The 25,039-nt window shown below is 43.8% G+C and overlaps 3 protein-coding genes across 3 annotated transcripts; 1 reads left to right on the forward strand and 2 right to left on the reverse strand.

Moving 5' to 3' along the window:
* Positions 1-2,122: 2,122 nt before the first annotated feature.
* On the reverse strand, positions 2,123-11,311 carry TAF13 (TATA-box binding protein associated factor 13). Its single transcript, XM_081121481.1, has 5 exons — positions 11,187-11,311; positions 6,466-6,686; positions 5,558-5,636; positions 4,475-4,572; positions 2,123-3,390 (listed from the first exon to the last, which is right to left on the reverse strand). The coding sequence occupies exons 2-5, from the start codon at positions 6,490-6,492 to the stop codon at positions 3,220-3,222; spliced, it is 375 nt and encodes a 124-aa protein (XP_080977607.1). The 5' UTR covers positions 6,493-6,686; positions 11,187-11,311; the 3' UTR covers positions 2,123-3,219.
* Positions 11,312-11,458: 147 nt separating this feature from the next.
* On the forward strand, positions 11,459-16,558 carry TMEM167B (transmembrane protein 167B). Its single transcript, XM_081121614.1, has 3 exons — positions 11,459-11,550; positions 13,466-13,597; positions 14,149-16,558. The coding sequence occupies exons 1-3, from the start codon at positions 11,541-11,543 to the stop codon at positions 14,229-14,231; spliced, it is 225 nt and encodes a 74-aa protein (XP_080977740.1). The 5' UTR covers positions 11,459-11,540; the 3' UTR covers positions 14,232-16,558.
* Positions 16,559-18,724: 2,166 nt separating this feature from the next.
* On the reverse strand, positions 18,725-24,926 carry CFAP276 (cilia and flagella associated protein 276). The gene is made up of 5 exons (XM_081121946.1): positions 24,763-24,926; positions 21,304-21,420; positions 20,657-20,772; positions 19,872-20,002; positions 18,725-19,499 (listed from the first exon to the last, which is right to left on the reverse strand). Exons 1-5 carry the CDS (start codon positions 24,841-24,843, stop codon positions 19,429-19,431), a joined length of 516 nt encoding a protein of 171 aa, XP_080978072.1. The 5' UTR covers positions 24,844-24,926; the 3' UTR covers positions 18,725-19,428.
* Positions 24,927-25,039: the final 113 nt, after the last annotated feature.

The following is a 25,039-nucleotide window of genomic DNA, read 5'->3' on the forward strand; positions in this document are numbered from 1 at the left end:
CATGTCAGACTTCTGACCGAAAGAACTGGTAAGATAATGATTTTGTTTTAAGTCACTAAATTTACAGGAACTTGTTACAGCAGCAATAAATACTAATACACAAACTCAAAAAGATACTTTGAGACAAGAGATTTAAGCAGGAATTGGGTATTAGATGGAATATTAAGGAATTAAGTGTTAATTTTTGTTAGGGTATAACAGTATTTGAACTACCTTTTTAAAAACTTTTTGTTAGAGATACATATTGAAGTATTTATAAATAATACAGTATCTGAAATTTGCTTGAAAATACTGCCCCTCTCCCCCCTAAAAACAGTGGGAAATAGGTAAGATGGTTAAGTTAGCAAAAGGTTGATTATCGAAAGTGAGGGCTCACGATACTATCCTTATTGTGTATACTTGAGATTTTCTATAGTAATTTTAAAAAAACCAGTGAATTACCTTAGCAGATACCACCTGACCACTAAAGATCAGCACTGTCCAAAATAATTTTATGATAATGAAAATGTTATGTATCAGCGCTACTCAGTGCAGGAGCCACTTAATCATGGGGCTACTGAGCACCTGAAATAGAGCTAGTGTAATAGATAACTTAATTTTAATTAGCTAAATAGCCCCATGTAGCTAGGGGCTACCGTATTACACAGTGCAGCTCTAGATATTGGAGGGAGCCATGCAGCCTTAGTATCAGGATTCAGTTAATAAGCAAGCTCATGAATCAAGTCAGTGCACTTCTGTACTTTTTGTCTGCCCAGCCTCTTTCCTTTTCCTGCTAATAGCAGTACCCAGCTCCCACCCCCCACTCCAAGCCCTTCTTTACCAGGGCTAGGGCTTGAGATCCTGGCTATAGGACAACTTCTTCCTGGCCAGTGTTTGGTCCAAGAATGACCAGAGCCAGGGCAATCATGGTCCTCACTTGGAATTCTCTGTATTAGGAAGTGAAGCAGCTTCCTCGATTAGGAGTTAAATGGATGGAACCCTACAGCTACTTGCCATCACGTTCCCTTGACATACTGAGGTTCCTGAGAGTCAAGCCAAAATTTAGATAAAGATGGAGTCTGTATTCTCAAGTTCTTCTTTCCCTTGTTTCAGTTAGATAAGCCAATAAATGTTTTTGTTTATGCTATTTTTTAGTTAAGTTCTATCACTTGCAACCTATAAAAGTCTTAATACAAAATCCCATAAAAATGCTTCTTAGCCCTGGCTGGTGTGGCTCAGTTGGGAGGGCATAGTCCCTCGCACTGAAAGGCTGCCAGTTCAATTCCCGGTCAGGGCACATGCCCGGGTTTCGGGCTCGATTCCCGTGCAGGAGGCAGCCTATGGATGTTCTGCTCTCACATGGATGTTTTTCTCTCCTTCTCCCTTCCTCTCTCTGTAACACACACACACACACACACAACACTTACATGCCAGGGTCATTAGCAAAATAGTAAGGCTAATGGCACTGCAATACAGACTGAATTGTGTCCCTCTAAAATTTGTATGTTGAAGCCCCATCTGGCTGTACTAGAGATAGGGCCTTTAGGGAGGGGGTTAAGGCTAAATGAGGTCATAAGGGTGGAATCCTGATTCGACAGAAGTGCTGCCCTTTTAAGAAGAGGAAGAGACAACAGAGCTCTCAGCCATGTGAGGACACAGTGAGAAGGCAGCTATCTGCAATACAGGAAGAGTCCTCACCAGAACCTGACCATGCTGGCACCATGATCTCGGACTTCCAGCCTCCAGAACGGCGAGAAAAGAAATCTGTTGTTTAAGCCGCCCGGTCTATGACATTTGCTAAGGCAGCCCGGCAGACTAACACAGGCACCCAGTACAACCGCCCAGGTGCCGATTACAACCAGTTCCTTCTTCAGGGTGAAGCAGACCCTGATTAGCAAAAATAGTGATATGTTAATACTTTATTCTTCTTCTCCCATTCTTGATTTCAGCTTAGACTGGAGTAGCTTTTCAACTAGTTTTTTACCTTTTTAAATAACAAAAAGATCAGCACAGTTATCTTGAATCTCACTATCAATTCAAGTGCATTATACTAATAATACAGAAAAAATTTTTAGTGAGATTAAGCAGCTAGGATTATACTTTAAGTGGGAGAAAAAAAGCTGATAAATCACACATAGTCAAATTAAAGTAGTAATCTTTTTTAATTTTTCACGCTTTAATCCTGTATCAATAGGTTAAGAAAGTAAAATTTTCCAAAGTACTGATTTGTATATAATGTTTAGAAGTGGCACACAAAACATTCAGTTTTGCAGAGTAATATTCAGTGATCCCTCTAAATGCAGTTTTAATCCTGATTTTAAGCTAAGTACAATAATAATATAATACAATAAGCTAAATACACACAAAACCTGTGTATCCTGATCTACACAAGTGGTTTCCACAGTCACATATGGTTTTAATCAAGTACACATTTCCACAATGAACAAGTACTAACAAATGTTAATAAAACACCACCCAAATGCTTATCCTGCCATCAGCTTTTAAGCAATGCCATTCCTGCTACTGAAAGCATTTGTTTTTATTTAGAAGGGAAATCTGACCTGGGAAAATGAATTTTCTTAAAACTTGACAAATCATATAAGCCCAAAAGGTTTTAAATCAAAAAGCTTTCAACACAAAAGCACTCACATGCAACTTTTAGTTTCTCCCTCCCAAAAATCACTTTATCGAAAGAATATTGAAACAAATTATTACCTTAAGACAGATAAACACTCCTACAAAAGACTGTATTTTCTTCTATCACCTTCTCCTTAAAAAGAAACAGACCATTTCACTATCTTTTAATAACTTCTCAGATTGCTGCAGCCTTAAAACTTTCAAGTTTTAGCTATCATGTCTTAGCTATCATAAAGTGAAAGGTGCCATTTAGATTTCATATATTAAAGAGCATGGCCTACAACGGCACAAATACACCTGATACATAAATACTACATTATTTAGACAGTCAAAAATCAGGAGATACTACATGGTTTGCAAGATTCTTCGGCTTATGTGTGGTCATTAAAACCCAGTAAGTAATTCAGGTATGCTAGTATGGCAGGCAATTAAAGTCTCAAACATCACTCTAAGATCCAAGACATGAAAATAAAGGTGGAAAACTTTGTGCTTCTCCATCTTTCACTTACATGGCTAGTTATCGGGACTTGACTACGGAAAATATATGGTTATTATATATGGTCTCCTCAGATGATAAGGAAGCTTCAGAAAGTTCAAAAGTTGTCAAGATCCATAGTTTGCTTCATCAAATGCTTTTCTAGCTCGTTTCAATTCTTCATTCATAGTAAGCAAGTCTTTAACCCTAGCAAACTTCCTTGGGTCCTTTCGAATCAAGAAGACGATATCTTCAACTTGTACCCGCCCTTGTCTTCCAATTGACATTGCCTTGTGAGTCTATTACAAAGAAACACATTAAATTCAATTAATTTTTTTAAAATGTAATATTTTACTTTTAATTTGCATGTATACATTATTCTTCTTTAATCTGCATGTTTACTACTGGTGAGTTTGAAGCTTTTTCTCTTCTGTTCCAGCTATTCATTTGTGAATTGTCTTTTATTCATGTCCTCTGTCCACTTTCTACTGTGTGATTAGCAATGTTTCTCTTAGTCCTTTAGAGACATTTTTTAATATTAAGGACATGAAAGCTATCGAATTTATTGCTGTTTCTTTTTTTTGTTTTTTGACATATGTAGTTTTTGCCATCACTGTGTAAAATAATTTTGTAATTTCTTTGTAATCACCCATTTCACTTAAAATTTGTGTCCATCTCAATGTTGGTGGGTTTTCTTAAAATCAAATCTAATCCCCCTATCATTATATATTTATCCTGTGCAAAAACAAAGGTTCATCACAGCATTATTTCTAATGACTAACAAACGGCAAACTAGATATTAAGGCTTTAAATAAATTTTGAGCACATCCACTCAATTAATATTATAAAACCATTAAAAATATAGAGTATCGCCTGGCCAGGCATGGCTCAGCAGTTGAGCATCGACCTAGGATCCAGGAGATCGAGGTTCAATTCCCGATCAGGGCACATGTCCTGGTTGAGGGCCTGATCCCCAGCAGGAGGCATGCAGGAGGCAGCTGATCAATGACGACTCTCTCATCATTGATGTCTCTCTCTCTCTCTCCCTTCGTCTCTCTGAAATCAATAAAGACATATTTAAATATATATATATATGTATATATATATATATATATATATATATATATATATAGTACTATGCAATGACATGGGGAAAATGTTCCAGGGTTACCTAAAGGAAAAAATATTTACATACTGTATATACATATATGTATATATATAATCTCCATCCTTGATGATAAATAGTAACCAGGAACTTCCACAAAACAGAAACTCAAATGGATAGCTTATTTCTAAAGGATGCCATAGTTATAGTCTTATCTAAAAGTTAGAATTTCAAATCTATTCCTCAATTAATTAAACCAATTACCAAAAAAACCTTACCATTTCAGTGATGAACTCTATAACAAGGTCTTCAAGAATATCCACCGACTCAGTATAAGGATTCTGGTCATCCCCAAACCCATACATCATACATCGTACTGCAAAAGAATAATCATTCTTGTATACTTGGACAAATTTAGCCATTTGACCAATACTTTTCTCAAATTAGAATTGAACCAAGTTATAGAATATATTGGTATAAAAACATATTTACATTGTATTTGTTGTCTCCAAGTATGATTTTGGTGTAAAAGGTTTTAACCACAATGTCATAACCAACTATTCCCATTTAGTAGGTAGGAACTCCCCTTCCCTCCCAGCTGAGCCCTGACATCAATAGTCTTTCCCTAACCTCTATCATCTACTCACCAACATTCCCAGACTACCTTTAAATGAATGGGCAGGGACAGGATGAGTGGCAATGACTTAGCCTTTACTGGGGAGATGAGGGTGTCAGTAGGGCACTGGAAAATAGAAGGCAAAATCCTTTCTGATATGACCACAGGGAAAAGAAAGTGAGTGTTCCAATTACCTTCTTACAGGAATGTGGTAATCAAAAGGAGATAGGCAAAGGGATTACTATCCAGAATCTTGATATTTCATTCCCTAGATAGGGGTGGGGAATGTCTATGGCCCTGGAAATCATTTAGTCTGGCCCTGCCAAGGCAACAGCAGGTGGGACTTGAAATTCAATAAATCTAGGAGCTTTTTTCATAGCTAATTTTTAAGTTGATAATTTTGTATGGCCTATGAATATCCAAATGGCCCTTGGCAGAAGAAAGGTTCCACTCTCACATCGATGTTTCTCTCTCTCTTCCTCTCTCTCTAAAAATCAATAAACTAGTCTAAACTAAATAAACTAAAAAAAAGTGTGTGTATGTATATATATGTATGTGTATATACATACACAAATAAGTTTTGGTTAGGCCCATTACTAGTTATGATTCACAAGTTAAACAATTTTATAGGCAAGTCTGAAAATAGCGTCCCTACAGGGAAACACATTCAGAACAATAAATATACTTTGAATGCACATGTCCCAAGCTTATCATCTATAATAAAATCATTGTAAATATTACTTACACTCTTTAGAAAAAAGTCTCTTTCTTTTACCCTGCCCACCTTCTGCACCTCCTCCAATTTCTTCATTTTCTTCCTCAAACTAGAAGTTAAACCGTATAATCAGAAATGTCAAGTAACTGCATTGCATTTGACTTTTTAATAATTAACACCCCCCCCCGCCCCAATTTTCAACGCTGATATCACGCCAGAAAGCCTAAAGCAAACTGCAGCAAAAACTCACGAAACCATAGCATTTCAGTCCAACCTCCGGCTCCCGCTGGAATGGCTTCTACAATAATGCCCCCAACAGAGAGTCCAACTGCCTTTCTGGAAGAGTCCTAATGGCCATACTTTTTTCTTTTTTTTTCTTTCAACCAACTAAATTGCCCTATTGCTAGACAGTTTTACTATTTATTACAAGAGTTGGTACTGAATCAAAGGAAGAAAAACGAATACTAAGTGGGGCTCACACAGTGCTCGGAGCTCTCAAGTCAGCCTCAACCCCATTTTACGACACGAAAACCGAGGATCGGAGTTAAATAACTTGCTCACAGAGAACAGACATCTTGAAACCCAAGTCCCGACTCTCGGTCCGTACTTGACAGCAAGTATATACAGTTTCGTCAGCAGCTCAACTGCGGGTTCACAGCGAGCGCTAACAAACATGCGCTGCGACCTTATAAACGCCTCTCCGTAGGCAGATGCGGACCACAAGCACAGGGCGAGGGGCCGCCTGCCCCCTCTCCCTTCACGTCCTGCCCCACGTAGTGAAAGAGAGGATTCGAAGGAAAAGGCGGGCACGGCGTCCAGTCCCCGACTGGCCCGGCTGAATTCACTCAGAAAAACAGACCCGACTCCGAACTCGGCCTCCGCTACTGCACCCGAGGGAGTGAAGAAAAGAGCGGGCTGAAACAGAGGTGGGCACTCACAGTGGGGTCCTCCTCCTCGTCCGCCATGCCACCAGCCAGCCCACGGGGCCCGGCGCGCCGAGCTCCGAGCGGGTTTTACTACTTCCGCCGCCTCACTTCCGGTGACGCGCGATGGGGCGGGGCCTGGAGGGGCGGGGGCTGAGGGGCGGGGCGTGAGGGGCGGGGCCTGACGGAGGAGAGCGCGTGCGTCCAGCCTTGGAGCCGAGGATGAGCTCGTCGCTCTGCAGCCCCGAAGAAGGAATGAAACATTAGCCAAGGAAAGGAAGCCCGGGCGGCGTGTATCTCGTTGTCACCTTAAATTTGCTTCTGCATGTGGAATCACCACTATCTGACTCGGGACTGCCAAGCTATGGGTGGGTCATTGTCTTGGGCTGCCCCAGGGGTGTATTGGAACGATTTCAGCAATTCAGAGTTCCACTGTTATTTATGCCAAGCTTTGTGCTGGTTAATAGGGATATTGTTCTTCACTATAGTTCTCAAGGGAGCGGTCCCACCTCTTAGACGGAGGGTTTACGTTTGTGTGGGGAGGTTTTGTTTTGTTTTTTGGTCAGAACAACGATTGGAAAAACCACAGGCATTAGAAGTCTAAAGCTAAGGATATAAAATGTTCTGCAATGCAACAGAGGGTGCCATACATGGAAAAACTGTCCCACAATACACTATTTCCGAATGTCCTAAACATTCAAGTGAGTGAAAAGTCTGTTTATAATCATCTGAGCCTAGAATCCAACTGTTTATACATGTATACACATACATATCCCTGCCCCAGATTCCTGGCAAAGAGCTCCTAAAGCCCTTGTAAATTCCTAATAAGAGCACTAGGAGCATCTTTTGTTCTAATGAGGTGACTGGAATGGCTCCTGGATTAGGGCTGTCATCAGAAAGACCAAGCCATGATTAGAAGCTTGGCATTTTCAGCCCATTCTCCAGGGAGGGGAGAGGGGCTAGAAATGGAGCGGAATGTGCCTACGTGAGGCATAAAAATCCCAATAGTAGGAGGTTCGGAGAACCTCCAGGTTGGGGAAAACATTTAATACTGGGCGGGCACATACCCCAACTCCACAGGGCTAGAAGCTCTGCACTCAGGACCCTCCCAACCCTCACCTAATGTATGTCTTCACCTGGCTGTTCATCTATATCCCTGATTGTATCCTTTAATAAACTGGTAAGCACAAGTATTTTCCTGAGTTCTGTGAGCTGTTCTGGCAAATAATAGAATACAAGGGAGAGGAGGTCACTGGAACCTCCGATTTGTAGCCAAGTCAAACAGAAGTTGTGGGTATTCTGGAGACCTACTACTGCGACTGGCATTTAAGTGGGGGGCAGTCTCATGGGAGTGAGACTTTAACCTGTGGGATCTGACACTATCTCCAGGTAGGCAGTGCCAGAATTGAGTTAAATTGTAGGACGCCTAGCCACTGTTGCAGAACTGTTTGGTGTGGGGGGAAAAGAGTATACCCACACATTTAGGGACTAGAAGTATCACAATCGAAGTGTTCTGTACGAAAGTAAAGGAGAAAGACACATGCAGGAAGGAAAGAACTGGGAATTTCCCCCAAAATAGCAACTACCTTGAAATTGGATGGAATTCATACTTTGTTTTGTTTGGAACTTATCAAGAGCTGTGAACAATTTCAGGAAATAATGTCACCAAAGGCCATATCACTGGTAATAATTTGACTAGCCAACACTCACTGGAATCCGTCTGCATTGGTGGTGATTCTATATATAGTGTAAGCATCCTAAATCATTACACCCTCTAGTACAATCATGCCTGAGCAGTTACATATTGAAACACACATTATTACAATTTACTGTCTTTATTTTACCTTAATATTACAGTTAGGGTACTATGTATTATTTTAAAATTACATGGGTAGTTAACTGTATTAGTTATTTATTGCTGTGTTAACAAATGATGCCAAAACTTAGTGGCAAAAGCAATAAACATTTATTACAGTTTCTGTGGGTCAGAATTCTGGGTGCAGTTTAGCTGGGTGCCTCTGGCTCCAGGATCCTTATGTCGCAGTCAGGGTGTTGGCATGGGAGACCGAGACACAAAGCTGATTGCTAGTTCAAAGACTGCACAGGAACAAAGGCAAGAGAGAAGGGAGGCAAAGGGCAGACCCTTAGAAAAGGTACACCAAGAGAAAGAAAAGACTGAGGAATGTCTCAAGGGACAAAAGATAAAAAAGACTAAGAGCAGGAAGAGAGAGAGAGGAGGAGGAGAGGAATATATTTTGGAAGCCAAAAGAGAAAAAATTTCAAAAAGCAAACAAGTGGTCTGGTGTGCTCAGCGCTAAAGAGATTAAGAGATTAAAGACCTGGATTTGACAATAGGTGGTGGTAGAATAATCCGGACACAGTAGTTTGAAGGCAGTGGTGAATATGGAAGCCAGAGGAGAAGTAGCCTTAGAGGGCAGTAGGATCAAGGAGGGCAGACTCTGAATAAATGATAATAAATAGGGCTGCGAATTTCTGTCAGACTCTTAGTTAACTGCTAGGAAAAACCAGGTTTCACTATAGCAAAAGAAGGGGAATGAGCTTTTAAAGAGACTTATTTGCAGAAGAATGGAGTTGGCGGAGAGGCAGAAGGGTGGGACTATCAGAAAAGAAGACCATGGGAGGCTGGGTGGTGGGCTTAAGGCGTGATGGGAGAGGGCAGGCAGGCAGTACCAGCTAGACCCCAGATTTGGGCAGAAACTGTGCAGTCCCACCTTCACCCTGCCCCACCCTTTGCCCCCACTCCCTCCCCTGCACCCCAGGGTATAGACCTCTGCAATGCTATACCATTTGGGGCTTATTGAGGTGGTATGATTTTTTTTTTAATGGCTTTCAGAATTTCCATAATCTTATGCAGTTTTAACCATCTGTTTACCAAATAATGTCCATACCCTTCGGTTAAGCATGCAGGCTGAGGCAAAATGAGTTGGGTTTGAAATTGGCTATGCTACTTTGAGACAGATTAGTTGACCTCCCCATAGATCCATTTCTCATCTGTGCAATGGGGAAAATAACAGTTACTAACCTCATAAGGTTATTATGAGGCTTGGATGTGTTCCTACTTATAAGGTGCTCTGGGTAGTAACTGGTATGTAGTAAACATTCCATGTGTCAGCTGTTTTTATTTAAGAACCTACGTTTCAGCATGACCTGCTATGGGACTGTGGATAAAATGACAGACTATGCAAGTACACAGTCCTGTGCTGATAAGCCTTACAATGCAGCAGGGGGACAGGAATTACATAGATAATGTATGCTCTGGAAGTTTATGATGGGGGAAGGACACCCATGAAGGTCAGAGAAGCCTCCCTTGAGCAGGTGAGGTCTGAGCTGAGACCTGAAAGATGAATGAGTTAGCCAGTGAAGGAGGGAGGGTGTGCAGCGCCCCAAACTTATCTTGTACTTTCCCATCTCCATGCCTTTGAGTACTTTTACTCTTTTTCTTTCTGTTGAAAAGCTACAAGCCTTCCAGGCCCAGCTAAAAGGTCTGCTCCTCCCTCAAGCCTTCCCCGAGCAGAAAGCACTTCTCCTTTACATTCTCACAGCACTATTTACATCTTCCTGCAACACTTCTCACTTTCTACTGTATTTTCCAGTTTTTCACACACCCAGCTTATCCTTGTCTACTAAATCTTAAACTTATTAAGAACAAAGTGCTTCTCTTTCATCTCTGAGCTCCCAAAGGCTAGCGCATTCCTTACACTTAGAAGTCCTGGAATAAATATTTGCAGCATAAATTAATGCCTGTTTGACATTACCCTTTCAAATATGTTGTAATTCAAATGAAGCTATTGTTGCAAGCTGTGTCTTTGGGACTGAATTTACTCTTTGGTTAAACCAGAATGCCATTGTCATGGTCCCCAGGACTGATTAGTGTTTGCCACAGTGACGGCAACGACCCTAACAAACAGGCCACTGTCCTTGACTGACAGGCATTTGGCAACAACTGCCTGTCCTCCAGCGGAGGCTGAAATGAACCGAGGGAGGACTGTCTGAATTGAGTCCCCAGCCAGTTGGGCTCTATTTATTCTTCACAGTTGGGCTGCAAGAGATAGTGACCCAGGCTTTGGCCTGATGTGAGGCTCTGGGGCTTTCCAAGGTGACAGAAACACTAATGCTTGAAACAAAATAATCAAAGATGGGTATCAGTGACGGCATCCTAATTTGAAGCAGTGTGATAATAAGGGGAGGGAGCTTTGAAGTCAGATAGACCTAGGTTTGGATCCTAGCTAGCTAGCTATGTTATCTCACCTGTGTGCCTTCTTTGAGCCTCAGATTTCTCCTTGAAAAAATATTCTGCTAATCAGTGGTGAAGATTAAAGGTAATGTCTTTACACACACACGCCTGTGCTCTGCTAAAATGTGTTTATTCATATATCTTCTCCTATAAAGTTTGTTCCCTGAGGCCAGGGACTCATTTTTGTCTTTATTCCTGCAGATCTAGCAAAGTGTCCAGCGTGTAGTAGACACCGGTAAATATTTTTTAAAGAAACGAACAACAAGAGTAATAGCTAACATTTACGGGGCACTTACTTCATGCCAGGTGTTGTAGATAGTAATTCACTTAATTACTGTTTGGTTGTTCCTTTCTACGGTCTCAGGGCTCTTGAGAGGAAGCCCGGGACCGAGGCCACTCAGTTGCAGGCGGGCTACAGACCTACAAACGCATACAGCAGCTGCCACAGCACAAAATAAAGTGCAAAGCTGCAGGTCCTTACCTTTTCGCCCACCTCGACGGGAACAGCTCAAGTCACGCCCCAGCACACCTGCCGCACAGGCACCGGGAAGAGACTTGGTTACCATGGCCACGCAGGACGCCTCCCGGACCGCGCGCTTCTCACCCAGACGTAACCACGCCAGCCCCACGCCCACAGCGTCCCCTGTTCGGCAATCTGCTAGCCACGCCTGATTGCGTTCGGCGCTCGCCCCCCTGCCCTCGCGCCTGCGTCCTGCGGCTCCTACCCGTCGCCGCCGCGGGGATCGGGAAGTGTCCAGCGGGAGCTGGGTTCCCCCGCCTTCGCTCCGGCCACCGCTGATCCCGGACCCCCTCGCCAGGCCCGGGCCCAGCCGCCATGACGAACGGTGAGGGCCGATCCCGGTGCGGAGGATGGGAGGGAAGGACGGGGGAAACGTGGCGGGCGGGGCCGGGACTGACGTGGCCGTGTTCCCCGCCCCCTCCCCGCTCAGCCCTCTCGGCCTCTCCGGGTGCCCGGGACTCCTGTTCTCTAGACCCCTCCCCGGCGCCCGGGGCCAGTGCGGGTCTGGAACCACAGTGCCTCTCGCGCCCACACCCAGCGGCCTCGGTCCCTACCCGGTGCTTTCCCTTCTCCCCTCCCCAGAAGTTCGTTTTGGCCCTTAAAAGCCTCTTGGAATGGCCACTCCGGGTTGGATTTTGCTTTTGCACCGGAGAAAAGAGAGGGATCTTCCTCCCAGCCCGCTGCGTCCTCATAGTTTCCGACAGGAGGCTCGTTATGAGGGCCAAGTCATCACAAAGGAGCTCAAGCCCCGCACTTTGGAGGGGTGAATGTAGAACCTAAAAAAGTGTTTGTTTTTTTGGGGGGGGAAAAAAATGCCAGAAAGCTTTCTCTTGTTAGATTATGAAGTTTTGTTTGGGTGGTTCCATCTAGCGACCCCAGTTAGTGTTGGGTTTAGATACTGACTCTTCTAAATGATTCGACAGTCGCCACCCTGTTTATCTGACCTAATTTTCCAGGCCTCTTCAAACACTGTATAGACACGATTTCTGAATTCCAGGGAAGGGCAGGAAGCAGGGCTTTTGTGGGCTTTCGAGTCAGCCTTACAGGAAAGAAGGGAAAGCCTCTTAGGTAGTATGATTTGAGGGGCACAGGAAAGCATTTCTCAAAAGTACCTTCTCCTTAGCCTGGCACCGAAGATTCAAGTTTCACCTCTTTGTGAATTTTGGCATTGTCTGCAATAACTTATGGGAGGAAAAGACTATCCCATAAAGGTATCATTCATTGTAACAGCTTAGTGTATGTATTCATTTACTGAACTCTTTTGTGACACCTCGCTGTGAGAGTTTTACTGGAAGGAGAGAGGGAAGTAGAGGGGTCCAGAGCTGGCAGATACTGGTTACGTAAATTATCCTTTTGGACCTTCCTGGGCAGTCAGAGATCTGAGGTTACCAGGCACAGGAGAAGGGACATCACCCAGGGCAAGAAATCATCTGAACCAGGAAATAAGAGAGCAGTGTGACACATAATAATTACTGAATCAACTTTAGTTACTCTCCCCCCTTTTGTGGTTTGATATCTTTTTTTGCAGTTAGGTGACTTATTGTGCTTGCACGTATAAGAAATAGCTGTTTACAAATGTAAGAAAGAGAATTGTTTGAAGGTTTTCCCCGCTGTGTTGAAATGTGGAAGCCTCAGAAAGATGTATATTTTTTACAAGAATCTGTTGCTATTCTGGCAGAAATTTAGTTTGTAAGCATGAAGTCATAAGGTAAGTGTAGGAAAATTGTAGTCATATGGATTCTAACTCTTGCAATTTCCATTAAGCTTCACTTTTTGCTTTAACATTTTCTTCAACAGATGCAGATCTGAGAGACTTGGCTAAATATCTAGTTCTTTTTTATCACATGAATATTTTTTAATGAGAATATGTTTAATTCTCTCAACTGAGACTCCAAGGATTCTTAGGGCTCTCTCAACCTCTTGCCAACACTGGCCATTTCTGGGAGACCAAGTCCACATAAACTGAAGCACTTTTCTCAGGATTTGTAATTTTTAAAAGGGGAGGGGAGGGCAGAGCACAGTGAAATTGTTGTAAGGGGAATGCCTACAAGCAGTTTTTGGGAACAGTAAGCTAACCTTGCTAGTCCCAGGACCTTGGCTCCCTCACATCAAGTGTTGACACTGCAGTTGAGGTTATCATCTTGATAGTATATCATACTCTGTGCTCCTTGGCGCTCTCCAGTGGGATCATCTGTCCCAAAGTGATGAGCACCAAAGGTTCCCTTTTCTTCCTGTAACAGTGTACTCCTTGGATGGGATTCTGGTGTTTGGTTTGCTCTTTGTTTGCACCTGTGCCTACTTCAAGAAAGTTCCTCGTCTCAAAACCTGGCTGCTATCAGAGAAGAAGGGAGTTTGGGGTGTGTTTTACAAAGGTAAGAACATATCTGTACAGGAAGAGGAGATTGCCATATCTGGACAGTGAGGTGCTACAAAGTGGGGGTGAGATAGGCTAGGATTGTATTTCATTCCACTTTTACATAATTGTTTATTTTAGCATCAGGATAATTTTAATATTCTCCATAGAGGGAAAAGTATATAAATTAAACAATTTTAGACTGGACTGGAATTGCTGGGAGGAATATTTTCCCAATGAAAAGTTTTTCTGAATTTCTGGAAAGAATATATTGGAGTCTTTTAAGTTTTGATTTCATTAATTCAGATGCTTTTTTACTTTTTATTTCGGGCACCTTCATCTGGAATCCTAACTACCTAAATCTGTTTGCACAATAGGGCAAAATATAAACAAACAGTATATTTACCTAGAACCTAGGGTAGTATTTAAATATATTCCTGAGTGGATTCTTGAGACCCTTGGTAGGTCTCTTCATCTGTGACTAGAGATTTCAAAATATCACCTTGAAAGTGAAGACTTCTATGAAGGGCTGGATGTGATTTCTTTTCTCTTTTTACTTTTGCCTATTAGCTGCTGTGATTGGAACGAGGCTCCATGCTGCTGTGGCAGTCACCTGTGTCGTCATGGCCTTTTATGTCCTGTTTATAAAATGAATTCCAAAGCATCCATCTCATCAACTGCCAGCCAAGGGGACAAGAGTGAAGAACCTGTTGGGGCCCGGAACCAGCATAGGAGAGTTCAGCTAAAATCATGCAAGTCCCCAGGATGATACCACAGCATCTTCCCCTCCCATACGTGGGGAAAACTCATGGTTACAAACATTACTTATGCTTCGGGGGACTCCAGAAAGCCATTTTCCTTAAATCAGTCCTCAGCAGACAGCATATAGTATCCAGATAAATTACACCCCTGGGTGATAATGTTGCATACCTCCTGCTTAAAAACCCATCACCAATTTTGTTCCTCAGCCCTTGTCAGGATCTTTTCAAACTGAGGCTCATTAGGGAAGGACGTAAGCTGTGTTCAGATCTCTTGGAAGGAGATAGTTTTGAAGACTTGACTTTTTTTTTTTTTACTGTTTTGATTCAGATTTGGCAAAATGGAGGAGGGTGGGGGGAATGAGTGGGAAACGGGAATTGTACAATGCCAAGAAATTTTTTTGGCTTTGGAAATTTGTCTTTCATATATCCATCTGGCAACATAAGACAACATGGTCCTCATTGCAAAATGAGAACAGATGAAATTGCTGTGCTGTGTGCTGGGCGCTGGAGAGTGTTGCCAAGATAATATGGGCCTACATAAGATTTGGAAGTTACCTGTCTGTGATGAGACCAGAAAGCAGTAACTCAGACAAGAAAAAGTCTTGTGTTACCAGTATCCCCAAAAGGAGACTTCACCCCAACAAATGGTATAGGAAAATGAATCCACTGTTTCTATTTTCCTTAAACCTTTTTATATTTCCTAAATTACTGAGGGCTAAGTACTGTTACTCAGTTTTAAATGCCACCACTAGGGAAAAGAGAAATGGTTGAAGAAATAATTATTTAATATATTTGCAGCTAGGGTAGAAGAAATAAATCTAGTATATTGGTTCATATATGAGTAAAGTTATCTAGTATAAATTGATTGTGATGTTAAATGGAAGTTTTATCATGTTATCCAAGATACAAATTTATTCTTTGTTTTAAATCTGGGTTATTAGGGCAATATTTCGTTGATTACTTGTTTTTCTTGGCCAACTCTTAATTTTCTTCACACTAAAATCCTCTTTAGCTGTCCCTTGTAAAGTCTGTATTATAAGAACATGAGAAATTCGAATGAGTGAGAGAAGTTGCTGATAGTCATAGGCATATTTGGACAGTTCATAGAATTCATGATTAGAATGAAGGTGGCTCAACATTTAAAGGGAAGACTTCTCCATTCCCTCCTCCTCATATCAGCGAAAGGGTCAAATATTATATTTTTGAAGCCTAGAACTTCTTTATTTAAAAAAGCTTGGTCTAAAATTATTGTAAAATGCAAGCTTGGCTATAGGTCTACCAGTTGAATTGTCCATGAGAGTAAAACTTGACTATGGACAACTTAGCAGTGGTTGACCCTGTGTGGCAGTAAGTTGTCTTTTGTCTTACCCTACAAGGACAAAAGCTGTCAGGAAGTTGAGCCTCTGAAATAGGCAGTTTAGTCTTTGAGGATTTCTCGAAGTATAGAAGGCCATCACGTAAACACTACATGTCGGATCATCTCAGAGTTGTGGCTGTTCTCTCTTCAGGAATTGGTCCACAGGGTAAAATTTTAATGATTCATATGTTTTCCATGGTCATTTCTGAGGATCTTTCACATGAGAGAAAGGAAAAGGGAAAGAAGAGTTATACCTCGTGGGTGTGAGTTGGGGACCTGTTGGCTAACGGGAGTCACTCCCTAGAAATACAGGTTCAGTATGTTTGCACTTGTTATTGTGTAGCTTTAATGGCTTTTGTTTTCTAATAGGGCTAATGTCTCTAAGTTTGGTGCTTAGAGCTGTTTCATATTTTGAACTAGTTCCATTTCACAGTTTTAGCTATTCAAACCAATTTTTACAGCCTCCTGGGTGGGGCCATCTTGACTCTTGAATTGTAATATTTTGAGATGTTTTCATTCCAGAATGTACCAAAAAGTGCACAGAGTGAAGGCAATTTACAGCAAAAAAAAACAAATCCACAGCTTATTTCATTTGACTTTATATAAGCAGATAAGCAGAAACCTGTTTAACTCTTTACTTTGCTTGATGTGTCATATTTTTTTGACTTAAAATTGTAGTTCTTCCTCTAAGAGAGTCTTTTAGGGTGGAAGGGTGGGGATTGCAATATCGTCCTAGATTCAAACTGGCATCACCATAAACCCTATATGCCAGGGTGGAATGAATTCAGCTTTTTATAGTTGAAATACAATTTTTTATTCACCATTGTCTGCACAAATCCTTGAAAATAAATTTCTTTCCCTACCAGTTTTGTCCATTTCATTTGTCAGCTGCTGACAAATATTCCCTTGGGCTCTGCCCATAGTATACCTTTTTAGTTTAAATTAATACCATAATTCCTGTTGAGCACTGTGATGCTACTGAATGTATGATATATTTCAGAATCTATGAGAACTTTCTCCTTTGGGGGGAGCTGATATATATATATCAGCTTACACTGTATATATCAGTATATATATATCTATATGAATAAATTTTGAGGTGTATCAAGTAAGGTAGATGATACTCCCCAATACATTTTACCTACTACTGCTATTAAAATACAAGTATCGCCCAGCCGGGAGTGGCGCAGCGGTTGAGCGTCGACCTAGGATCCAGGGGATCAGGGTTCGATTCTCGGTCAGGGCACATGTCTGGGCTGCGGGCTAGGCAGCTGATAAATGGCTCTCTCATCATTGATGTTTCTCTCTCCCTCTCCTTTCCTCTCTCCGAAATCAATAAAGATATGTTTAAAAAAAAAAAAAATACAAGTATCATCTGCCCTTACCAGCCATAAACTTCATTCAGATGATATTAGGTTAACCAGCCACACACCTAGGAAACCCTTGAGCCAATGGGACTCTGACACATAAATTGGATACTTTCCTCTATGTGTTATTCCAAGTGCATGGTAAGGCTGGCAAAAGTATAGATTATAACTTTACAAGTCATTTTCTACTAATCTGCAAGTCTTCTGATTTGCCTCCCCCCCCACACACATACATGTTTCATTGAAAAGGGAGAAGAAACACGTTAAAATTGTGCTTTCATTGTAAAAGGAGCTAACTTTACTTATACAATTATTACTGTTTTTAACTTGACTCATTCTGGAGTTTGAAAGTCTGAGTGTTTTAATGGAAAGTAAACAAAGGTTCAGCAGTATTACTGCCACAGTACCGGGTTCTGGGGAGCAAGAGGGCTCTGTGAAGACAGGGATATGCCTCCCTCCCTTTACTCATTTCACAGGTATCCTGACTACCCAATCTAATCACCTTTCCCTTTGGAACTCCTGGGGAAGGTGATGGTGGTAAAGACCAGAAAATGCCTTCTCCGTGGAAAGGAGTCATTCACCTATTACTGAGATTGAATCATCTTATATCCAGAACTTGGATCAAAAGTCAAAGGAAAACTACATATATGTGTATAAATATGTAAGTAACTGCACAAAGATCAAAAGACCATCACGATTCAGTGTTGTGGACATTTGTCCCACCTGTCCCTAAGACGTGGCTTCCCCTCCGAGCCACGCGAGGGCAGTAAAGTGCGCACTCGACAGGGTCGTGTGCTCGCTGGTTCCTCCCAGATTCCTCCGAGGCAGGGGGAGGGGCGGAAGTGTTGAAAAGAGGGTGCGGACTTCCGGTCCCTTACGGGAGGGAGAGCAGCGGCGTGGGGTGAGGGTGTTGTGTCTTGTGCTGCGGTGTCGCGTGGATGGTGCGTGTGGGCCGAGTGTGTGAGTGGACGCATGAGTGTGAGTGTGCTTGGGCGTGCAAGGCGAGCGCGTGACCCCCCCTTCGCCCCTCCCCCCGTCTACACCTTGATCTTATTTGATCGGGTTGGGACCCCAGCCCCGCCGGGCCGACCCGAGATGAAAAGCTCCCCTCCTGCGAAGCCCCCTCCTCGGGGCGCTGTGCAGTGAGGCCCCTTGGGCGGCGGCAGCGCCGCGGTCCCGGAGCCGGTTCTACCGGGCCGGGCGCTCAGAAGTGATGAATTGATCAGATAGATGAGGCCGGGCTTGTCCCGGGCCGCTGATTATCGAGGCGATTCTGATCTGAGCCGGCCCGGGGCACATGGCCGCCCGAGGGGTGAGGCTGCCGCGCTAGTGGACGGCGGCAGGCTCGGGGCGCTGGAGCCCGAGGGCGGAGGGTGATTGAGCTGGCGCCCCGGGCCCGCGGGAGCTGGAAGGGACCGAGGCTTTGTTCTTCCCTCGCTTCCTCCCATTTCTTCCTTAGACCCGCCTGGTCGGGATGACTGGTAGCCACGCTGCTGCCCCTGGTGCAGCGCACGGTGTACGGCGTCTGCCGCTAAGGGATATAGGCATATATATGCGTGTCTCTACATGCGTATGTCTCCCCGAGAACTTGGAGAACTTAGAAGGATACAGGTACCCTTTCATCCTCACTCGAGGATATGTTGGTTGGTTGGGTTTTTTTAGATACCAGAGAGTTTATTTTTCCTTTTCACTCAAAGATCACAACAGTGAAGGCATCATAGGTACCCACAAAACACTGGTCTCAATAAACTGAAAAAATCTTAAACTTGTTTCAGTCCCAGAATAATCTTCAGTATGGAGGATATGTTTTTACTGATTTTTAGAGAGAGAGAGAAAACAATGGTAAGGAGGTAGGACCTGGGAGATGGAGCACTGCACTCTGCCCCTCATTCCCCCCACACCCCTACTCCCTCCAAAAAGTACAGCCCAGCAGATGACTAAATCCAGGAGATCAGAAATCTGTTAAAAGGGACATCAGGACCAATATTAATGCTACATAGAACTACTAAAATTACAGTGATTGTAAGCTCATTTAAGACAATGGGCTATGTCCATTGTTGTTTCTCCAACACTTAGTTCTGACACAAAGGTTTGCAAGAAACATCGAATGGATGTATCTAGGGTTGGAATGACTCCAGCTTACAAAATAGGAATACTTGCCTCCTGCCTGAAACTTTGCTGTTCTATCCTAAATCCTTGCAAATATGCTCAACAAGACTAGTTTCTAGAAGTTGGGAAACTTCCATCTTTTAAGAGTAGTCTATGGGCAAGAGACACTTCAGGCTTCATCATGCACAAATTTTTTTAATGGAGGTGGGCAGCAGGATGTTGCACTATGACTGATTAGTCCAGGGGCCGGTCACCATTAGGTGGAGAAGAAACCACCATCGTTCTTGCGGGAGTAGCCTCCATTGGTGGCTGCAGTGTGAGGGGACACTGTGGAGAAAAGGGAGTGAGCTGTGAATTTCAGATCCGTTGTCAACACTGGGGACCTGTAATCACCCATACATTTATGGACACTGCAGAGGAGGTTCTTGTAACAGCTGAGGAACTGGCATATAGAGGACAGATAGGGGGTAGCTATTTTTGTCCCCTAGAGGTAAGGCTGAGTTAGAAGCTCAGACAAATTGAATTCATTCCATAGTCAGCATGTCCCCTGATACTAGTCTGATATGGGCCAACTTAATCACTGCTCTTTCAAGACCCTCAGTTATACCTCACCCCTGTTCCCCCATAGCCAATCACCCCAACTCCCTGATTCCTGGGTCCATTTAGAAAAACTTGCATCACCCATCTGCCCTAACTTACCTATGGACCCCTGGATGCTGTAGATGGAGTCCCTCGTAGGGCTGGTCCAATGTCTGATGTTGGCTCGGGAAGTGATGGGCGGCAGTGGGGGAGGGAGTACGCTTTCTCCAGAGGATTGGATCTTGCTGATTCTAGAGGACGGTGTGGGGAAGAACAGAGCAGAATGAAACCAAGCAGGGGAAAGGTGAGGAGGGGAGGAGTTAAATGCAACCTCAAAAATAAAGTAGCCCAAGGCCCTTTTTACCCTCTGGAATTAACCAAAGATTTTGTTTGTTTTTACAAACACAATCTTGGAGGTTCTCTGTTCATTTCAGATAATAAAAATACAGGAAAAACAAGTGGCGAGAATGTGGAGAAAAGGGAAACTTCTGCACTGTTGGGAATGCAGACTGGTACAGCCACTGTGGAAATCTAATGGATAAACTGAACTAATAAGCAAAATAGAGACAGATTTTTACAGCAGATAGACAGCTTGGGGGTGGGAATGGGAGGGCAGTGTTGGGTTGTGTGTGAAAGGATTGAGAAAAAAAGAAAACTCATGGACACGGAAAACTGTGGTGACCGTAGGGGAGGGAGGTGGAAGAGGGTATATGGGGGATAAAGAGTGATGGAAAAATAATAATAAAAGGAAAAAATGCAGAAATTATTTACAGGTACCTAGGTAAACAATACAGGAATCTTTTTACAAATGAGTACCCATTGATAGCTATTTCCCAGGTGGTGCATTACTTTATTTGATTGGTGTTATTATCCTAGGGTGGAGAGGCTCTGCCTCCACCACTTACCCGTGGGTATCTTGGGTGGACTCCTGGTGTATCAGGATCTCATTTTTGTTCTTGAACGCCCCCGTGTGGTGGTTGTACAAGGCTGCTAAGCGGAAATCCAGGTCATCCTTTGGTACCTACAGAGGAAGTCAAGCACTCCAGGGTTAACGCACCACCTCTACCCCGGCTCTAGTCAAGTTCTTTTGGGCTCTTCCCCAAAAGTAAAGCGAACCCCTTTTGGGCCTGGGTCCACCAATTCCTACACACCAAGTTGTACACGATGACTTGTCAATATGGACCTGTGTCTCATGGTTAGGTCTAAGAAGTAGTGAGCTCTCCCCATACATATGGGAATCACTATACTCTCCCCGATTTGGGCTCCAAGGGCCTTACCTCATTCACAGTTATATTCAATCTTTGTTTTAATCAGAAGAGTGAGAAGTATGGTAAGGAAATGATTTGCTCCAGATAATTGACTGGAGCACAACCCAAGCCTCTGACTTCCCAGAAACCAAATAAATTTGTATTTGGTTTTAGATTTGGTAGGATCTTGGACTGTGGACAAAAGGAAAAGATACTAAAGCAATCAGGGACAGACTACCTTTCAGAGAGGATATTAATAAGTCCTAATTGGATGTAAAGAGAAATAGCATTTCAATATTAAGTACCTCAGGTTCAAAATAATAAGCACTCCGCCTCATGGAGGTGATTGTGAGAGTTGAGTTGAGCCGATTCCAGGGTTCCTGTTGCTGAGCAAGGTGAGCTGGATTCTCATATGGCGGTATCTGCAAAAGAAACACCCCATGAGGACCAGGTTACCTGGTTACAGGTCCTGGCTGATATGGTAGCTTCAGTGACATCCATCCCTTCATCCTATTTTAATTAAATCACAGAGCAACATCTGCAAAGAGAAGAACAATATGGAGCAAGACTCCCCAGTCTTCTGGTCCTCCTAAGTCTTCAGTCTTAGAACTGACAGAAATGGGCCAGGAATCTAGGGAAAGGGGTGGAGTAGGACAGGGGGCAAAGGGTGGGGAGAGATAGGAAAGATGGTGAGCTTAGGTTTAGACATCCTGAGTCTCAGGAAAAGGTTAGACACCCTAATGCAATTATGTTGGAGCATCATCCCGTATACCCCAAAGGTGGTGGGTTCCATTACCAGTCATAGTGCATACCCATGTTTCAGGTTCGATCCCCGGTCAGGGTGCTGGCGGGAAGCAACCGATAGATGTTTCTCCTCACATTGATGTTTCTCTCTGTTTCTTTCCCTCTCTCCTAAAAAAAAAAACTCCATTGGACATTCAGTCCTCTATTATTTAAGCATGAATGCATATAACTGCTTCGTTATGTGTAAAATGTCATAATGTTCATCGCTGTGTCCCCAGTACCTAATGACTGAACTACAACCTAGTAGAAACCTCATCAACCTGTCCAATGTCAGAACCCTCTCCTCCCACACATGGCAAAGCACTGTGTGACTCAGTTCGATTAGACATTAATTGAACAGTATGTACTAGGCACTGTGCTATTACCAAGAAAGATGAAAAAATGAAAGAAGGAACCCAAAAATATAAATGATGCAAGCATAGGCAGCTCTCTTCCCATGCCTTGAAGGCTACATATGCCCCGTCATCTCTGTCAGAAGAGGGATGAGGTTGTCTTTCAACGAGAAAGTCAAGCATGAAAGCCATCTTCACACCCACTTCCCTTCCATCTCAGAGAAAGCAAAGTCCCTTTTACTCAGGAATAACCCCTCTTCCCTGAACCCAACCCTTGCGTATGCCTCAGAGACCTGTGCCATCCTGGCATCCCCTGGACCCAGCTCCTCTCCCTTATAACCATCTACCTACCACTCTGTCGCCCTCCCTACAGGGCCAGATTCTTCATGAGCCATCATTTACTACCTTCACTTCCTCCCCCTTCCCATTCCCTCTCCAGCCTGGCCTCTGCCCTGAGCACCCACTGAAATCCCTCTTGCTGGTGATCAATGACCTTTGTGGCCAGGTCAGGTGGATCCTTTCCAGAGCTGATATTATCAGACCTCTGCAGTTTCTGGCACCATGATTCTGAGTTTCTCAAATGTTCTCTCCACCCTCTGTGGGCCCAGCTCCTCTGGTTTTCCTCTTGCCTTTAACTGTTACTTCTCAGTCCTGTGTTCCCTCTCGGCCCCTTAGACAGTGGCATTCCCCAGGGGTTGAGTTTCTGCTTTCCTTACTCTCACATTTGCTGGATGAGCTCATTCCTTCCCATGGCTTCAACCACCATATGGATGCTGTGGCTTCCAGATGTACATCTTCCACCCAGAACTCTCAACCACACTGCCTGCTGTTCACCCCCACTTAAATGTCCCACAGGCACCACAAAAGTGACATCTAGGTAATTGATCTGAACATCTTTCTCCCTAAACCTGCTTCCCTTGGATACCTCATTCAGTAAATGGTGTCAATTAAGCCCTCAGAAACCTAGGAGTTACCCTAGACTCATCCACTCTCTTGGGCTCATATCTAGTCAGCCACGAAGTCCCATCAGCCCTGCCCTTCGCATTTCTCTCACATCTGCACCATATCTCCATCCCCTGCATCACTGCTTTAGGCCCATTTTTCTTCCCCCTGAAGACTGCTGCCTCCTGAGGCTCCTGCCTCCTAGCTGATCCCTCTTGTCTCACACCCATTCTATTAAATCCACTGCCACTTGTGCTTCTCAAAACACCCATTTGTTGTGTTGCTCTAGTGCTTAAAATCCTGATGAGATTCCCAGCACCTCCAGGATGAAATTCTAGCTCACTAGCATGGTGTACACAGCACACTCAGATCAGGAAGGTCACTTCTCCAGCTTCTGCTCTCTCCACTCCTCCACCTCACACCAACACTCCAGCCATTCTGGACTCATTGGCCCCAAACAGGTCAGCCTCTCTCTCCTGTCCAGGTGTATGTGAACCTGCTGCTTCCTTTGTCTTGCTGGTGACCTGTTTCCTCCTTCCTAACTCATGTTGCACCTCTTCCCTCACCTGACCCAGCTCACTCATATTTCCATGTCAAAGCTCCCTTGCTCTGGGAAGCTTCCTTTTAGTTCCCAGTTCTCCTGACACACTGTCTAACTGTCACAACCCACGTGCTGTCATGCGAGCATTTTTGCTGTTGCTGTTGTCAGTCTGGCTTTTCTACTGGAGTTTCTTTAGAGCAGGCGCTTTTTCTAATGTATATGTCCTCATTGTCTAATGGTGCCTGGCATATAGTAAATAATAAATGTTGAATAAACAAAAAGAACCTCTTTGATTATACTATTAAGCCACCATTGCTATTTAATTTTCCTTATTTTGCAGCACTTCAAACATCCCAGCAGCCCTGGCCGGTTTGGCTCAGTGGTTAGAGTGTCAGCCCTTGGATTGAAGGGTCCTGGGTTCAATTCTAGCCAAGGGCATTTATTTTATCTCAGTTGCAGGCTCATGGGGGAGGCAACCAATGGATGTCTCCCCCCCCTTTCTCTGAAGAGCAATGGAGGCTCTGGCTGGGTAGCTCAGTTGGTTAGAACATTGTCCCAATATGCTAAGGCTGTGGGTTAGCTCCTCAGCCAGGGCACGTGCAATGAATGCATAAATAAGTGAAACAAAAAGATCAATGTCTCTCTCTCAAATAAGTCAATAAAAATTTAAAAAAAAAAAAAAAGACAAACATCCCAGCCACTTCTGTTAGAAAAAGGATCATCTAAATTCTCAAATCGCTGATACACAAACACATTCCAGCACTAACCAGAAGACAGGGGCGGTGTGAGGACACATGGATAAAGCATGACCTAGTGGCCTCAGAGGCTTTTCTACCACTCCACACCTCAGACCTTTTCAGAGGACAGACTTCCAAACGGCAAAGGGTGGCTTGGTGGAACCTGGGCCCGTTTAAGCCCCATTATACCGAGCTGCTCTGGGCGGGGAGAGCCCCTAGTTCATCTAGACTGGAGCTGTACTTCTCTTTGCTCAAAGGCGCCTCTGAAACGTTAGCAGACCTGAATACGGGGACACGGAGGCAGGCTGAAAACCGATTTCTCCAGGACCTGTGTCCTCATCGGAGTTCTGCGACGGAAAGAAGAGTGCCGTCGGACCTGCTAGGACTCTGCACAAGAAACCACCGTACCTTGGAAGCCCTCAGTTTCCCCAAGAAAGAATCATCGTTATTCAACGTAGGCTGCTGGAAAGGGTTTCGGGTGGGAGGCATGGTGAAATGCCCAGCAAGAGCTCTCAGGAGGGATGGGAGGCCGGCGCAGCCGCACACGACCTTGCCGGCGAGGATCCCGGCTCCCAATTGTTTGGAACGCCCACTTTCGGTTGCCAGGCAACGGCCCCACCACCTATGACAGGTGAATTCCCACCGAGAAGAGCGCCACCTGGCGGCCCAACGAAGGAGGCCCCTC

The sequence above is a fragment of the Miniopterus schreibersii genome (assembly GCF_964146895.1).
Source record: "Miniopterus schreibersii genome assembly, chromosome: 19".
Taxonomy (NCBI): domain Eukaryota; kingdom Metazoa; phylum Chordata; class Mammalia; order Chiroptera; family Miniopteridae; genus Miniopterus; species Miniopterus schreibersii.